This window comes from Hemicordylus capensis, chromosome 9 (genome assembly GCF_027244095.1).
Source record: "Hemicordylus capensis ecotype Gifberg chromosome 9, rHemCap1.1.pri, whole genome shotgun sequence".
Lineage (NCBI taxonomy): Eukaryota > Metazoa > Chordata > Lepidosauria > Squamata > Cordylidae > Hemicordylus > Hemicordylus capensis.
In genome coordinates, this window is record NC_069665.1 from 12,947,850 (window position 1) to 12,966,802 (window position 18,953).

Below are 18,953 nucleotides of genomic sequence, written 5' to 3' on the forward strand. Positions count from 1 at the left end.
AAGCGTTCAGCCAAGCCGTATCCGATTTCAGCAGCTCCGCTTGCTTCGTGAACTTCCCTAGCAGCTGGCCAGACCTTGACAGTGACAGCCAGTAGCCCGCTCCCGTGCCAGCCACGGCTGGGAGCAGCTGATGCTCACACATGAGCAGTTAGCCTGAGTTAAGGACACGCCACACAGTTCACACCAGTTCTCACAGGCAGTTCTCTTGGCTGCTTGTGAGAACAACCTCAGAGTGTACTAGTACTTTTGCAAGGGGAAGAGGTGATTTTTAATTTTGTTTTCATCTAATCTCCACACTTCCCAAGACGGCTGTTTTAGTTAGCTAGTGATGAAAGAGAGCTCATGCTCCGAGGTCACTTTTCTGACACAAAAAACACTTAAGCTAAAAGAAAAAGACTTCTCCCTCCTTCGTGCACGAGAGGAACAGAGCAAAAGCTGTACCGAAACCGTCATTCCACATGCTTTGCAAATCTGGAATGGTGGTTTGTTTCAAACAGTAACTAGGCTACACATCAGGATCTGAAACTAAAAGTAAAAACCTGCTCACATAGAAGAGGAAGGGGCAGCACAGAAGCCCCTAGATCACAAAGACACATTCTGATGGCAACAAACCATGATTTAAGTTAAGCTGGGCTCTTGTTTTAATGTCCTTGAACTTCTTGCTGTTTTTAAGGCATAGTGAAGCTATTCAAACGCACAGGCAAAACCGGGCTAAGGAAGCCTAGCCCAGCTGGGATCGAGCCCGAGCCTGATCCCAACAGTGTCTCAGCAGCAAACTTGCCAAGGCAGCAATTCTCCAAAACATGGTTAGGAGAGGGAGAGTTCTCCTCACCCCGTTTCCATGATTGTCTGCCAGTTGTGGCTGCTTGCAGCCATGGCTGACAGACTGAGGAGATCTCAGGGAGGGGATCCCCATAATGCACTGTGTAGTTGCGCAGTGCATTTATCGGAGCTCTGGGGTGGGGTGATGCACCCCAGCTCCCTGACCCTCTGGGCTATTGGCAGAAGCCCATAGTCATCTGGGTGGGTGATCCGCCCACCAAAGAGGACACCATCACGTTTCTGCAGGGAGGTAAGCTCTTTGGGGCTTACTCCCTATTTGTTTGTTTGTTTGTTTGATTGATTGATTTATATACCGCCCATCCAAAATGGCTCAGGGTGGTTTAGAGCAAGGTAAAAACAATTAATACAAGTTAACAGTTAAAATCAAAAATATAAAAACAGAATAAAACCAAAACCGGGGGGTGGGGGGTGGGCTGGAGAACCAAGGCAACCATTTAAAACAATTTAAAACAGTTTTCAATTATTTAAAACCCTGGAAGGCCAGGCCTTCCTGAAGGGCTCTCCTGAAGGACAGTAATGATCTTGAATTACAGATTAGCCTCTTACTCTTTCTCACTACTTGTGATAAAGGGCTCTTAATCCAGCACGTCCAGTTTTTGTACTAGCTGAAGGCATCCTTTCCAGCTTATTGTTGAAACCTAGCTTGGGTTAGGCTGCACATGTGAATACCCTTATTGTCTAATAATGTGGTCCATTTTCTGAAACACATGACTAGTTAGGGACTTGGATATGGAAAACAGTTGTCAAAGTGTTCTTATATCTCCTTTCCTGAAGATCTCAATCTGATGTACCAGGGTGAATGGCAAGTTTTGGAGACAGCATCAGTGGCAACCCTGCTTGTGTTGATTTTCAGTAGCTTTTTATTTAACATTGTAAACCACCTTGGCCAACCAGGGGACGGTGTCAAAATTCCAAAATAAAATTTGAAGCAAACTTCAGAGTTCCTTGCAATGTGAAATATTGGGATTGTCATAGGATGCCCAACAACAGCAACAATTTATACACCGCTTTTCAACAAAAATTTTCAAAGTGGTTTACATAAAGAAATAATAAATAAATAAGATGGCTCCCTGTCCCCAAAGGGCTCACAATCTAAAAAGAAACATAAGGAAGTCATCAGCAACAGTCACTGGAGGTATTGGGCTGGAGGTGGATAGGGCCAGTTACTCCCCCCCTACTAAATATAGAGAATTGCCATGTTAAAAATAGGGATGTGCAAAAAATTTCGGGCACAGAACGATCTGTGCCCGAAACGAGCAATTTCGGGTGATTCGGGTCCGAACCGAATCACCCCCAATGTCCCCCGATATTTTTCAGGGCTGAGCCGAATCTAAGGTGGCAAAGTTTCTATGAGGCAACTGAAATTTCTCAGGCTTCTGCATGTGCCTAATAAAAATGCAACAAATAATAGGGAAGGGAAACTTCACCTCTCAGATAAAGGTTAACTGGTATTGTTGGGATCTGAGACACAGAACTATCCTCTGAATCAGGGGTTCCCAACCTGTGGCCCTCCAGATGTTGCTGAACCACAACTCCCATCATTTCCAGCCACAATAAATTGTACCTCAAGGTTGACTCAGCCTTCCATCCTTCCGAGGTCGGTAAAATGAGTACCCAGAATGTTGGGGGTAATATGCTAAAATCATTGTAAACCGCTTAGAGAGCTTCGGCTATAGAGCGGTATATAAATGTAAGTGCTATTGCTATTGCTACCTGGGGGTGATGGGAGTTGTCGTTCATCAACATCTGGGTGAGCCCGGAACCCCCTGTTCTAAATCTACATGGCACAACAAGAGAAAACAAGAGGTTTTGCCGTTCATTTGCCAAGGACCACACAGTTGCCGCCATTCTGTATATACATCCTACAGGTGCATAGATATGTTTAATGATAGTCTTCCTAAAGCAACTTGTACTCAGGTCAGCAGGTTACCACTGAAGATGAAGAGAGCAAAGAAAAGTTCAGATAACAACATCTGAGAAAGGACAATCCTTCAAAGACTCAGAAGGAACCTGCCAAGAGACAACGGAACGATGGAATGATTGGGAGCAGTAAGTGGAGCATATTGCTTAGCAAGAGGTAGTGTTTCAGAACAAAGCAGATCACTGGAGCAGGAGCTACACTGACTGTGCACTGCCGGACTTGAAATAAACAGAATTTGCCAATGAGAATGTCATGCATTAAATATTGCTACCCTCGCAATGATAAACCCCTCCTCTGTGGTCACCAGGAGTCGACATCGACTCGACGGCACACTTTAACTTTACCCATTCCAGTCAGATGGTCTTGGCAATGAAAATTCACAGAATATGGGGGTATAAGAACAGGTATAGGAAAGACAGCAAATGACCGAAATATAGTTCCAGTTGTACTTTCCACCACAAGAATAAGCCCCAACTTGGTCAAACAGCTACAGAAATTGTAGTGGACCAAAGAGCACTACTGCAATGAGAGAACCAATAAAAGTCAAAAGCTCTCAACTGACTCTTAATGAGCTGCCTTCCTTCCCTTCTTTTGAGAAAGGAATAAGATATTCTGATTGCATTATTTAAAGCAACACTTGAAAATATCTGTAGGGCTGACTCACACCATGAGGCTATTCTCACGGCCAGGAGGAACTGGGCTAAGGGAGCTTAGCTCGGTTCCTCCTGGTTGTGTGCTGCCACAGGAGCCATGCGTCTCCTGGAAAAGGAGGAGCCATGCGTCTCCCACAAAATTCCCACAGGAGTTGCTCCCACAGGAGCCATGCGTCTCCCACAAAACTCCCCTCCCCTTAAACGAGTTTAGCAGAGTGAGCACTCTGCTAACGCCATTTAGTTGATCGTGTGCCACTGCGGCATGGCTCTGCACCATGGCAACACACGAGTAGACCCCTGACCGGGAAGCTACAAGCACTCATGTGGGGCATCCTGGGACTTCTGGGGGCCGGGCGGCCCCTAATCCCTGCCACCCTTACCGTCTCTGTGACAGAGCCGGTAATCATGTGGGCGGCCGATCCAGCCGCCCAGGGTGAGCTCCCTGCTCATCTGTGAGGAGAGCGGGCTAAGCTAAGCTCTCCTCACAGAGCCCAGCTAGGTTCTATACATGGATCGTGTGTAGAGCCTCAATACGTTGCCTGAGAAGTCCACCCGATGTGAGAAAGATATGAGTATAGATTCCCAGATATTGTTCACTACAAATTCCAACATTCTCAGATTTAGCTGGGGATTATGGGAGTTGTAGTCAACAACATCTGGGAATTCCTGTTAGAGGGAAGAGTGGTCCCAATGAAGACTCTCACTTCGCCCTCAGTGTGCTGTTGCTGAATTGAAGGGGGAGTGAGTACATTTGAACTGCTCCTCTACTACAATATTGGACTGCGTGCAGAGGGACCATTGGATGAACTCTGCCCTCATTCTGTTAAAAGGGAGTGGCTTGCGGGAAGGAAGATGTGTGTGCTCACAGCACACTCCATTTTTATTGTGTTGTGTAAAGTACCATGCAGACTGTCCCAAAGTACCATCCAGACTTGTGCGCATAACCGAATGCACGCAATGCGACAATGATCAAGATGTTCTGAAAATGCTCACAAATTCTAAAAGTCTCACAAAAAGCCTCAACAGTGGTGCCAAACTTTTATCCACTATAGAGGTTGCTTAAATGTTTAGAATAATAAAAGTTGGTGCACTAGTTCTTTAAGGAGTGACATGTGCCTGCATCTATTACATCTCTTTCCACATTAAAAGGAACTAAACTGGGGCATACAGGTCTACTTTCCCCTTTGATGCCTTCATACCAATAAAGGTATGAGAAAAGACCCTCCTCAGAAGAGGAAAAGAGCTAGTATTGTGGTAGCAAGCATGACTTGAACCCTTAGCTAAGCAGGGTCTGCCCTGGTTGCATATGAATGGGAGACTTGATGTGTGAGGACTAAGATATTCCCCTTACGGGATGGAGCCGCTCTGGGAAGAGCAGAAGGTTCCAAGTTCCCTCCCTGGCAGCATCTCCAAGATAGGGCTGAGAGAGAGGCCTGCCTGCAACCTTGGAGAAGCCGCTGCCAGTCTGTGAAGACAATACTGAGCGAGATGGACCAATGGTCTGACTCAGTATATGGCAGCTGCCTCTGTAAATGCACACATGTTTCATTAAAGGCACATGAAACATGTCAGCCAATGCTTTTCAGCGGAGGACATTCACACTTCCAGTTTCATCAAGCATTGAGAACAAGTGATAGAGTGAAGGTGTGGACCAGCCCTTAAAGAATCATGGCTCAACTAGCTTTACCTGCACAGAGAATCTGTGCACTAGTACTGGGTCATTTCTGGGCCAGTCCTGGACATATGGGAGGCAGGCGGCCCATGGGAGGAGACCTCGCTGCCATCTCCACCACCACCCCTGCCGCACTTGTTGCGGCTCTTGCCGCTGCCTCCACCACCATCCCCGCTGCTCCCTCACCGCTATCTCCACCACCATCCCTGTCACACTTCTGAGGCTCTCGCTGCCCTCTCCGCCGCCATCACTGCCGTCTCCACTACCATCTCTGCTGTCTCCCCCACCATACCTGCTCCACTGCAACGGCTTAAAAAGGCGATGCCCACATGGCACCTCCAGCATACCATGCAAGCATGTGCCCAATACTATCTAAGCCAGATAGATAGGTAGATACTGAGGCGATTCTCACGATCGCCAAGATGTGGGCTAAGGGAGACTAGCCCGCTTTCTGGTAATCATGAGAACAACCGGGCTCGCAGGCGAGCCCAGTGTCCTCAAAGAGGGTAACCTGCTTACGGAGCCCTTCCCTTAGACGAAGTTAGTGGAGTGAGTGCTCCACTAACCCTGTCTGTTGGATTGTGTATTACCGCGCTGCGTCTCTGCGCTGCAGCAACACACAAGGAGACCCCCTCTGGGAGGTTGAAACAAGCCTCTCGGCCCTGGGGATCTATCCCGCTCTCCACGCTAACCTGCTCTCGGCGAGTCTCACTGATCATGAGACTCGCCTCACTGTCTGGATTTCTCTTTCCAATAGAAAAAGAAGGAAGGTAGCCTTCTTTTTCTAAATATATCAATCAGCATTAATTGCCCATGAACAGAGATGGTAACCTGGGAAGCAGGGTGCTATTTTTATGGATAAAGGTAGTCATGGAAGTATGTGAGGCAAATCTATTACACACATAATCAATTTTAAAAAAAAAACGACCCAAAAAAATCTGCAAGCCAGCTTTGACATTGCTCTCACAGGGAAAAGGTTACTTCCCTAATGCAGTGTAATTAGTCATATAAAAATAGCATGGCACATATTTGTTTGAGGATACAAACAATTATAAAGGGCTGAGTCCCTCTGCCATTCTGTAAGTGACTTTAGCAGGGGGAGGCGGAGGAAGAGGAAGTCTCAGGAGGGTAACAGATTAGAAAGGGAAGGTTAATGAGTGGTATAGACTGATCATCTAAGCTCAACAGGAAATACAAATATGCTTGCAAATTCTGTCACACTGGCTTGCTGTTTCTAGACAATATTTATGGAAGTTTTACATCAGTTTCTAGACATACTAGTGAAAATAGCTGCCTATGACCTCATAACAGGCTTATAATAGTCAGTGGTGGGTTAATGGAGAGGCAGAATAAGAATTTCCCTATGGCGGCAAAATTTGAGGAGCAAGAAATTTTGCCCCTCCTCAAATTTTGCTACCCCTCTCTGTGGGCAGTGGCTACCGCAGCAAGGGTGGAGTGGGAAAGAAGAAAGTCTCCCCACCTTTACCTTATTTTTAAAAAGGCAAACCTTTTTTGATTAAGGTAAAATGGCAGCAAAAGCCTTTTTCCTATGGGCGGGAAAAAGCTTAATCCACCCCTGATAATAGTTGCCTTAAATAAGAGGATTCAGAGCCTCTGAATTCCTTTCCTCCTCAGATACTGAAAACTTCATCAGCATCCTAACAAATCAGTGAAGCTTAATAGCATTTCCCCATGCATACTGAAATTTTGAGACTCGGTGTGCTGCTCAGACAGGGGCTAGAGAGTGGATATCACAGGCCCGCTCAATTTATGCCCCCCAGCTGTTTTTGGTAAACTCCCATAATCTCCAGCCACAGGGGCCAATAGCCAGGGATTATGGGAGTTGTAGGCAGGGCCGGATTAAGCTAGTGTGGGGCCTGTAGCATATGTTATGAAGGGGCCCCAAATTTAAAATTGCACATAAATATTGAAACATAAATTATTTACTTGCATAGTAAAGTAATTCAATTTTTTCATTTGCCTAGTGTCCCCCCACCAACCACCCCATGCCTCCACTCAGCTGAGCCAGCCAGTCAACAAACTTTGCAAAACACACACACACACACACACACACACACACTTTTGTGACTCCTGACCATGGGTTCTCCTTTGGAGTTATTTTCACAAAGAGAAAGCGGGTGGGGAACAAAACTCTGAATGTTTAAATTAAAAGGTTCTCAGGAATTCTGTACTTTGAGAAATCTGAACCTATTAGCAATTTTGGCACAGAACAGTGGATGTTTGATTCCAATGTGTGCAGAACATATTTGATCCCAGCAGCCATCACATTAAAAGGGCCATTTGACAATATTAAGAATATATGTTTAACCTCTTGTGCAAGCCTGACAGGAAGGCAGATGTATATTTAAAATAGTTGATGCATTGCAAATGAATGTGATTATGATGAGGTGCATTAGCATCTTCCATGAAAAAAGAAGTATCCAAAAGACAATCTTTTGGCAGGAGGCACAGCCTCTTTCAATCTAAATTACACTAACATGCTTAATATTAAAAGGAGGAAAAGCACAAATTATTCAGTGCAACCCTAAGCATGTTTACTCAGAAGTAAGTCCCACAGAACTCAATGAGACTTACTCTCTAGTAAGTGTATTTAGGTTTGCAGCTTCCGTTTATCTTTCGACAATTTCAACGGGCATCCCAATGTAAAGCTAATGAAATTGGCAACGCAGCAGTAGTTATTTCAGTTCTAGAGGAGAGGAAAGGAGCTCACCTTAAATTTGGCAGTTCCTTGAAAAGCAATGATCACAAATTCCCTCCCAACAGCACTAGATACTAAAGGAGGATATAAGTGACCTTACCCAACAAGACCATAATATAATCTCCCTACAAGCTCCCCTCAATTGATCCACTAAACTTTGAGACTCCTCTTGCTGTGCATCTGAGTTACTTCCGGCTTTCTTTTTCCTCTTAAAGGTACACGTTCTCATTGTTTATCTTTACCCTCTCCCAGTCAGTCGGAAAACGCTGGCAACATTCAACTAGCATCTTCTTTAGCTTCCTTTCTTCCACCCAGCATTAATAGTTAGTTGTTTTTTAATCTAAACTGCTTTTATTTCTTTTACTCTCTGTGTGTATGTTTTTAAAAACTTTTACAGTTTAAACAAATAAGGACCAACTCCCTGGCGGTTAAGTTATCTTTGAGACCCCTTTGCAAGCTATCTGTTCCTATTGTTCTTACTACTCCCTCCCGTGCTGCTTAACATAATAGATAACCTAATCAACACCATGGTGCCAAGAAGACCTTGCTTAAACGCCCTCGAGCGAGGCAAGATGAGAATGGGAAAGAACAGGCAATGAGGAGAGTCAGCAGAGAGCACCAAATAGAGAGCAAAAGAAAGGGCAGACGTTCAAGCCAGGTGTGTGGGGCCCTAGAAAACGCGGGGCCCGTAGCAAATGCTACATTTGCTACTATGTTAATCCAGCCCTGGTTGTAGGCCAACATCTGGAAGTGGGCCAAAGTTGAGCAGCCCTAGGATAGAGGGAGGAACCTTCTACTTTCTTTCTCCGTGTAAGGAAACCACCTGCTGCTGTTGGTTGGTAAGGGAACAATGGAGGGAGGGAGCATGTTCACAGGGATGGGAGCTCTAAAACTGGATTTGACTTTGAAATAAATTGGTGAGGGGCAGGGGCCAAACTGGAGGAAATAGCTTTGGGAGAGCAAGTGGTTCAAATGCCACACAGAACTGCAGTTCAAGTTTGGTCCAACCGATATCCCCAAGCTCCAGGACAATGTGGCTCCCACTTCCCTGCCTACATGAGCCTTCAAGGAATTCCACTTGCAGTTTAGGTTAGAAATAAACCAAGGTTGGTCATGACATTTGAATGGACCAATTTCCCTAAAATAAAGCTAGCTCTGGTGCCAAGGTTTGAAGTGGGTTTCAGAGTTGGGTTTGTTTTGGGGAAATTGGTTAGAATCTTGAATCAGTTTCTGAACTAAATCAGGAGACTTCCTTGTAGGCTCATTTGGGGGATGGGGGTGCACACTCCTGAGGCTCCGAGACATTGCGGAACTAAACTTCAACCATCATTTTGCATGACATTAGAGCCAGCCCAGAGGCAAAGGCAGTAGGCTGGGTTTTAGGAACATGGTGGATGTCCACCTTAAAAAGAGATATATTGATACTAAATAAACACCAAATCTAAGACAAATTAAGACAGGTTTACTTGTCTAAAGGACAAAAAAAGTATGTGAGTCCTTATGTATTTCTTGATTTTCATTTATTATTAATATTTAACGCCCTACTCACCTTTCCATCCCCAAAGAACTCCCAAGTCATCTTACAGCCAACAACAATGCAATATACAGAGAGTTCACATTTGCATGGAGTTGCCGAAGGTTTCCCTACCTATGTCCGAACATGTGTAACTCCAGCCCCACCTGTCCAGTGGCCCAAGGTTGCACTCCCCAGACTCCAATTTGAATCCTCGGTTTGTAGCAGGTTTTGCTGCTCATAACTGGGGATCACACATAACCTGTGGGGTGTTACGTGCAAATGCAGCACTGGAGGTTGCATTCACTCCAACTGGAGTTGAGGGAGGAAGCTCCTCCCTCTCTCGGGGCATGATTGGCTGTGCAGGCTGTCCTTCAAGCAAAAAAGGAAGCCCACACAGCCAGTTTCCCCTCCTCTCTGCAGTCTCCCTCCCTGTTCATTTCATTTGAATTCGGATGGGAGAGTGGGGTAGGGGAATGGACCCAAGGTTCTGTATTATGTGCAAATGTGGCCAGAGGCTGTTTTCACGTAAAACCTAACCCAGGCTAAGGAAGCCCAGCCTGGAATAGGTTATGTGTGAGATCTTTTGGGATCGGGCCCAATCCCAGCGGGGCAACACTGCCTAGCCCAGCATTTTAACCTGGCTGGGGTTAGTCGAGGTTAAGGGAGCGAGTGTGCCCTTAACCCGTGCTGAGGGATTGTGTGTCTCCTCCAGATGCACTCATCCCAAGGAGACACAGAGATGGACGCTTAGCACACATGTCTCCTGGGGGAATCCCCCAGCACACCATGCTTGGCACACATTGCATTGTGGGATACCTGGAGGCTGGGATGCGTTGCCCTGGCCCTCTGGAGCTCGATCATCTGGGAGCATGGTCTGTGCTGCCAGCACACCCTTACTGATCCTCTGGTGGGAAGGTCAGATTTTCACAGCCTTTTCCCTGCCCAGCCACCCAGTTGATCGCGTGAATATCTCCAGAGAGTGGCAACAAGAAAAAAATACATTAAAAGTGCCACTAGATTTAGCAGAAGCAATATTCACTTGCCTTACAGGCAAGTAATTACGTGCCATATGGAGCTGATGGCAGGCCTTGCTTGATGAGTTGTTTTTATCTTTAACAAGCAATGTTAGGAGCTTTGCGGGGGAAATCTCTGGTCCTAGACCACTCAATATCCTTCCATTTTTCATGACTTGATTTATATTATTAGACCTTGAAATGTTGCTGAGAATCTTGGCCACCGAAAACTCTTTTGCCCCTGGTGAAATCTGAAACTGTGCCTCTGAGACAGAATGGACAGGCTGGCTGTATATTATCGCACCTGTAATCCATGGATAGGTGCAGTTTAAGATGCTTAAATACAGCCAGTTCTTTGATCAGTCAACCCAATGAGGAACAGTCCCTAATGTGACAAAACACACACACTGTGGGCAGGGAACACACACATTCAGAAAATTATTCTTTCCAATCACTGTGACTGTTTACTGTTCAGTTGATACCTGACCTTCAAGTACATCTGTCTGCCACAAAAGAACGCCGGGGTAAATTTCATTACTCACTGACAGTAAAAGGAATCCAAATGTGTCTTCTCCCTCTATGTGAGTTAAATGACAATTCTAGAGTATGACAGGATTAGAGTCTGCCCTTTCCCTCCTGCACAACACTAAACCAAGTTGTCCTTCAAACTTTGCTGACCTAACAACTTTCTCAACCTTTTTAATACATGCTTGATAGTAATTCTCTAGCAAAAATAAATAAATAAAAATCCCTGACTTGCAACATGCTTCTACTGAATCTAGGGAGTTACAGAGCCTTTTGAGAAGAGATCCATGCCCATTCAATAAAGGGATGTTTTCTCAATGCTTGCATCCAAATTTGGAGTTCCAAATTATTTGCTCTTGTTTCTCACAAAATGAACGCATTAGAAACTGTACTTTCTTCTACTGTTTCATGTAAGAGCAGTGTTCTGTCTACCATTTCCTGGCTTTTAGTTTCTTAATTTCATTTGTGACTTTTTGCACGTTACATTACACATTTCTGCACTGAAATCACACTGCAAGCAGAGATGACTCCAAGGGGTAGCAAGGAGTAATGGGAACTCCCCGCAAAATAATTCCTTCTCCCTCACCCACTAGACTTTAAATTCATAGCCAAATGTCATACATAGAAGTCATTCACACAATCAAAAACTGAGGCCATTCTCACAAGCAGCCTAGTCACAGAGATGGGTGCCTAGAGCACCCGTCTGATGAGGGAAACTCCCAAAGCACTGTGCTCATTGTGCAGTCCCTTTTGGGATATGCAGAGGCTGGTTAAATTATGCCCTGCCTCTGTTGCTTCATGTGCCAGAAGCCAGAGGTGCAGCTAGGCAATTTTGGAGCCTAGACCTAAAGGCCTTTGGAGGGGCCCCCTCTCCTGCAAATTAAGCATCATCATGATGCCGGGTGACCGCACCACCCAGAACAGACTAAAAAGGATTTGGGGCCCCCCAGGGGCTGTAAGAGCACCTCTGCCAGGAGCAGCACAGATAGTCATTCACGCTGCTCCTGGCAGTGCAGGCCATGTGGGTGCATGGACTGCGTGCTGAAAGGATCAAGTGATTGTCTGGGGGAAAGTAGGTTGAACCCTGCCTTTCCCCTGGTGATGTGAATAGCATTGCTGTGTTCAACCTGGGTTTGGGAGCTGTGTGTGCTCCCAATTTTCAGTTGCGTGGAAGCAAGGTAAGAGGAAAAGCTACCCAGGTTCTACCTAGGTTTTCCTCTAAATTTGCTTCCGCACAACCGAAAATTGGGAGCACACACAGCTCCCAAACCTGGGTACAACGCAGTTTTTGAATGTGTGAACGACCTCAGCATTTTCTAAAGGAAGGTGACCCATTTTCTGAATGCATGCGAAAGTGTCAAGCAAGCTCCCTTAATAAGGTAAATAAACTGACATTAATTATATTCACTCGATGAAGCGATCCTCACGAGTGCGCGGGGAATCATGGAGAGACCCCCAAGCCTGGGAGGCTGCTTGCAGGCCTCCCAGCGGTGGTGTCCTCATGTGTTGCTGTGGTGCGGAGCCACACCACAGCAGCACACAACCCACCAAACAGGGTTAGCGGAACGCTCGCTCCACTCACCTCATTTAAGGGGAGGGGTGGTTTTGCTGGTTTGCTGCCGGGAGCCGTGCATCTCCTTTGGCAGTAGACGACCAGGGGAAATCAGGTAGGCTCCCTTGGTCCGATTTCCCCTGGCCATGAGAACAGCTTCGATAAATATTTAAAGTATGGCAAAATCATCGCTTCCCTAAAGTCATTTGGCACCTCTTTGCTCCCCCAAAGTAGCTGTCCTAGACTCACCCCTGAATGCAATTCCCTTTCATCCTATTTTTATATTATTGTATGTATGGTTCAGTCAAGTTTATTTTTCTGTGGTTTTTAAATGAACTGAAAGCTCAGCCAGATTGTGCACATGTCACATTTGGAATTAATTTTCAAAATCTCCCTCGTTCCATAGGAGCAGATCACAGGCCAGAGAACACAAGAAGTAAAAAGATAGGAATGGGGTCAATGTTCTCATCCCTAGAAACATGAAGTTGCAGTTCTATATCAAGAAAGAATCAATACTATATTTGAAAATGGATACCACTGATTCCTCAAAATTAGCAACAAAACTACTAGAAAAAAAGCGTATACCTGTCTTGGTCAGCTATTTACTGTATCCTAATGACTTTTAATCCAAGTTATTAGATGTTGCATCAATACCAGATATTTGAAGAGATACCATCACAGAACTATAAAGATTCAAGGCAAATTCTCATTAGTGAAGAGAAACAGAAAAAGAAGAAGAAATAACACAGAGATAGACTAAAGACAACACTCTACCATATCATATTTACCTTGGTTTTTCTCGATTGTAAAATTTGGATTGTTGGCCATTTCAGGTGGAAGGTTATAAACAAAATAGTGACCATTTTTAGGGTCATCTTTGTCAATGGCTCTCATGGTGTGAATTACCTAAAACAGGAAGAAGAAGAAAACACACACACAAACTAAGATACTGCAGAGGTTCTTTGATCAGAATATGTGTGGTAAAAAAGAAAGTTTATATCTAAATACATCATGCATCTAAACTTATTATCATAACAAAATATCTAGGGGTAACCACATTTTTATTAGCCCCCATTTTCTGCTGTTAACAGAAAGTAGTGTGTTCTATACTTCTCTCTGTGCCCTAAAAGGTTTCATGTATAGATTAGATTAGAAACACACACACACACACACACCTGGGGAACCCTTGACTTATTCTGTGTGATTTCCACCTTCTTAGAATGTTCACAAGGAAATGTGAAAAAGAACAATTTTGATAACTGGAGGTCATTCACAGAATCAAAAACTGTGTCCTACCCGGGTTTGGGAACTATGTGTGCTTCCAATTTTTGGTTGTGTGAAAGCAAGGGAGGAGGAAAACCAGGTGATTAAGTGATTAAGGGTATTCTCATGATCACTGGAAAGTGGGCTAAGGGAGCTTAGCCCACTTTCCAGTCACCATGAGAACCAGTGGGCTCACAGGTGAGCTCGGTGGCTCCCTGGCGGCTAACCCGCCAAAGCGAGTGCTCTGCTAACCTGGGCTTCCCGATCGTGTATTGCTGCGCCGTGGCTCCACGTCTCCACAAGGAGACGCCCGGTTGGGAGGATAAAAGCAGCCTCCCAGGCTTGGGGATCTCCCCAGGATGCCCCATGTGCTCGCGCTAAGCCCGCTCTCCCCACAGGACCCCCTCCGTTGGGTCTTACTGATCATGAGACTTGCCTCATTGTGTGGAAAACCTGGGTCGCTTTTCCTGTGACCTTGCTTCCACACAACTGAACATTGGGAGCACACACAGCTCCCAAACCTGGCTAGGACTCCATTTTTGATTTGTGTGAATGACCTCCGCCCAAGTTAAGCACCTGATTATAGCGAGATAAAGACAAGCATGTGCTCAGCTTTCTCACAGATATACATCGTTCTTAACTGTCCTTTCCTAATTGTGTATCAGTTATACTGATAACAGAAATTACATGCAAATAACTAACTGCTTACAATTGCCAGCCAAACTGTGGCATCTTGGTTGGCTCATACCCCATGTCAGGGTAGCTATAGCAATGATTTCATGGGTATTCCCTGGTCAGAAAAGCTGCATCAGTAGTTGCTACTAGATTTTGTAAAAATCTGTTCAGAGGATACCTTCCCTACCTCCCAGCACACATGGAGGGGGGAAGAGAAGCACACAGGCTAGCTGTGCCCGGACACTTTCCATGGCTCCACCCCAGCTATATAAGACTGCACAGTGCCTGCTTGTCATGCCCCTGGGTCTCCATGGATTTGATGTTTGTCTGCACAGGTTAATGCTGAACACCATGAGGATTCTTTCACACAATGCAGAACCTGGACTGGCCTCCTGCTAATTCACAAGACTGAGAGAAATGATTGTGGGATGGGACCCATCCTCACTGTCAGCCCAAGACCTCTTTGCACCTGAGGAAGGGAACCAAATGCTTCCACCTTCAAGCAGCAGCAACAGCTAAAAGTTGTGCCGTCAAGTTGGTGTTGACTCCTGGTGACCACAGAGCCCTGTGGTTGTCTTTTGTTAGACTACAGGAGGGGTTTACCATTGCTATCTCCCATGCGGTATGAGATGATGCCTTTCAGCACCTTCCTATATCACTAGTGCCCAATATAGGTGATTCCCATAGTCTGAGAAACATACCAGAGGGGATTTGAACTGGCATCCTCTTGCTCCCTAGGAAGGTTATTTCCCCACTACACCATTAGGTGGCTAGCAACAGCTACTGCCACTTAATTTAATGTTTGCTCTTATGCTCACCTCTGCCGCCTCTTCCTCTGTAGCAGCATCCTCTGCCTCCTCTCTCATTTGCCACTGGGCTGATAACGGAAGAGGGAGGAAAAGTCACTTAAATAGTGTATACTCTATAATTTTCTACTACTCTTCTGCTTCCTCCCCCTTCTCATTATCAGTCGGGCATATATGCAAGGAGGAGGTCAGGGGAGGTGAGAGGGAGGAGCAGTGCCAAGCTCCAGGCTTAGCAAAGAGATGGCAAGGGTGGCAGAGGGAGACAGATGAGGTGGCAGGGGCATCTTGCCACTTCACTGGTGCTTCAGTAATTTGCTGCTTAAGACATGGTGATGGCCACCAGCTTGGGCTTAGACAAAGTCATGGAGAACAGGCCTATCAATGGCTACTAGTCTGGTGGCTGTGGGCCAGCTCCAGCCTCAGAGGCACGATGCCTCTCAATACCAGTTGCAGGGGGAACCACAGAAGGAGAGAGGGTATGCCCTCACCTCTTGACTGTGGACTTCCCAGAGGCATCTGGTGGGCCACTGTGGGAAACAGGATGCTGGACTAGATGGGCCTTGTTCCTGATCCAGCAAGGCTATTCTTATGTTCTTATGTGAAGGTCTCACTCCACCTCAAGGAAAGACCATCTCTGCCTATTCTGACTACAGGTCAGCTCAGGCTGCACAGTCTTATACAGTTGGGGTGGAGCCATGGAAAGACTGCTAGTCTAGATAAATTAGAGCTGAAAACTGGAATGTAAAAGCCTCTTCCCTCTGCCTACCAAGCAAGGTACAAGAATAAAGATATTCATTGCCTTGCTGGTTCACATCTGTCTAACACAGTGTTCTGTTTTCAATAAAGTCCAACAGGATGCCTCTGGGTGCTTGCAAGCAGAAAGCAAGTGATGACTTGCCCTGTTTGCTTCCATTCTGGAATCAGGCTGTAGCTTTGCATGCAAGAAGTCCCAGGTTCAATCCCTGGCATCTCCAGGAATGGCTGGGAAAGACTCCTGCCTGAAACCTTGGAGTGCCAGTCACTGCAGACAGTACTGAGCTAGATGAATGAAAGATAAGGCAGCTTCCTATGTTCCTGTGGATGGTGCTCTGGTGTATCAATGGAGGCTTCACACTCTATCAATGGAGCCTCCTCTATCAATGGAGGCTTCACACAGTGATCATGGATCATAGCCATGGTCACGGATTTATAATCCATTGATTTTACCTTTTTAAAATCCTGTTTAACGCCATGTGAAATATCTTGCAGTAGTGGATTCTATAAGTTAAGGATGAGTTTGTGAAGAAGTACTTCCGAAAAGATTTGGCTTTTGGTTCTTCTTTGTCCCTGTCGTCCCCGAAGATTCAGTTTTTTGTAGACTGTAAGGCTGTTCACAAGCGCAGCCAAAAGCGGGGTAAGGCAGCCAAGCCTGCTGTTGCCTGCACGTGTGAACTGACCACAGCTGAGTGGCTGCCGGCAGCAGTGTGGTGGCCAACCCACCCAAGAGCCCTGCCTCTTCAATGGAGTTGAGTGTGCCTTTAGCCCCATTTCCCAAATCGTCTGCCAGCTCCAAGCCAGCATCAGGGGAATCCCCATTGTTTGTGGTGCATTATGGGGATTCGGGGGGGGACGATGCTTCCCCCCCCCGCCCCGACCCTTTGGGCTGCCACAGAAAGCAGCAGCATGTCTGGGTACGCAATCTCAGTGCCCAATCCACAAGTGAGGATTGTCTGCGGGGAGGATTGTCTTTCCCATGTGCCCTTGAGCCCTTTCCCACTGATGAGAAAGGGCTCTCTATGAAAGGTAAGGCCTATCTGTTGATTGTTAATAGGTCACGCCTTTTAATAACTGGGTGATAGGTCACGCCTTTTAATAACTGCACAGCGAATGAAGAATCCATTCAGACGCTTTCCAGATTACAGCTACAACTCCTGTAAAATGCTTTGGCTTGGCAGAACCGAATTCACAATGTAATTAAAGGTTGTTGTGCAAATCCACCATCAGAGGGAGCAGTCTTTTCTAGTTTGCCCAAAACTCCATAAAATGGAAAAATACAGCTATATTTTTAAACAACGTTGTAGGACTAAAATGCAAGGGTAAAATCTGAAAGAAGGCATTGGAAATGTGAACGGCGACTTGTTGACAACGTAGGGACTGCAATGTCGCTACAGAGGCAATACGGAAGCATATTCTGCAGATCTGCAGTGACTCTGTGGTAAGGGTTAATCTAGAAAGTGCCTTGTCTACCCAGTCTGGCAGCAGCTTCTCCAAGGTTGCAGGCAGGAATCTCTCTCAGCCTGATCTTGGAGAGAGGGAACTTGGAACCTAGATGCTCTTCCCAGAGCAGCTCCATCCCCTAAGAGGAATATCTCACAGTGCTCACATGTAGTCTCCCATTCATATGCATCCAGGGTAGACCCTGCTTAGCTAAGGGGACAAGTCATGTCTGCATGCAGAAGATCCCATTCCCAACCCCTGGCATTAATGGGCCCCATTCAGTTCATTTAGACTTCTGTTCCAAGTCCCTCCCTTCAACTCATCACATGCTGTTAGCCAGTAATCCTAATATTACTTCCCTCCATGCTCTCTGACACTAAAACAAGATAGAATGCTTACATTTCTTGGCTACCTGCTTTAAGCTCCTATTTAATCTTTATTTATCAGAAGTTTTAATTCTCACTCATCTTAACTACTATGTTTTCTTTTATTAACCTGTTTCCCCACCCCATCTAAAAATATGTGGGATATTATATGAAACAGTTTTGAGAAAATGTCACTTTTGTTGTTTCACATTCTCAAGTGAGATATTAAGACTTCAGGTTCCCATAGCAACCTTCATCTCACCCATGCGTATATGCAGTGCAGCAAGGAACTTTATCATATATGTGAAGTCATGCAAACAACTTCAAATGTTCCTCTTTTTTGTGTGTGGAGTTTGGCAATAGCCCAAGAGCCTTGGATTGCCATGTGCTTCTTACTGTGCTAATGGGGATGTCATTTCGTTCTCCTCCCTCATTGCTGGCTTAATGAATGGCCATCATTATAGTAAATCCCTGGCACTTTTTAGCTTGGGAATCTCATCACAAGTGAAAGAAAGGGAGGAGGACACTTGTGAGTGATCCTTAATTTTAATGTGTCCTTGAATGTATTGCTGCTGCGATATGCAGTGCTGTGAGTTTTGAGACAGATCTACGTGAGAAAAGAAGGTCACGCGAAAAATAGTGTTTGGAGGGGCGGCGAGAAGCACCTTTAAGAGTAAATGAATTGGTGCTTACCTCCGCACTCGCTGCACCTGAATGCTGCTCGGAGAAGCAACGTGCTGCCCAGCACCCCGTGGTGGAGGATTGCACTCACTTGGCTTCCACCGAGCAGATCCCTCGCCCACAGGGGGTGCTGGGTGACACACTGCTTCTCCGAGCAGCATCCAGGTGCAGCGAGAACGGAGGTAAGCACCAATTCATTTACTCTTAAAGGTGTTTCTCATGATTCTATTGCACTGCTGTACATCTTAGATCTATTTCTGAAAGAGCTTGAAAGGTTAAGTGGGAGATATCGGAAGACTCAAGGTAACCTGGGTGCTTTCCAGATTACACCCTGTAATGGGGTCACGGCAAATCTCTAAAGTGCACTTCCACAATTCCTGTGTTGTGACACCACAGTCCCTACGCTGACAGCAGGGTGCTGTTCATATTTCCAATGCCTTGTTTCGAATTTAATCGCTGCAATATAGTGCTACGACTTCGTATATCCGGCATAAAGAAGTTGCTGGTTTTTTCAGGTTGATAGTTTTCACGAGACTGCTCCCCCTGCTGTTTA

The 18,953-nt window shown here is 45.7% G+C and overlaps 1 protein-coding gene across 13 annotated transcripts in view; it reads right to left on the minus strand.

The window, feature by feature from the left end:
* LOC128334349 (cadherin-8) overlaps positions 1-18,953 on the minus strand; it is a 374,299-nt gene that overhangs the window by 33,420 nt on the left and 321,926 nt on the right. For 6 of the 13 annotated variants that reach the window (XM_053271066.1, XM_053271067.1, XM_053271068.1 and 3 more), the window contains one exon: positions 13,203-13,320. The exons of 3 other annotated variants lie outside the window; for them this stretch is intronic. In XM_053271066.1, coding sequence (XP_053127041.1) covers positions 13,203-13,320 — 118 coding nt within the window. Of the gene's footprint in view, positions 1-12,999; positions 13,100-13,202; positions 13,321-15,170; positions 15,230-18,953 lie in introns of those variants that run through there. 4 more of the 13 variants (XM_053271075.1, XM_053271074.1, XR_008311262.1 and 1 more) reach the window with 3 other exon arrangements.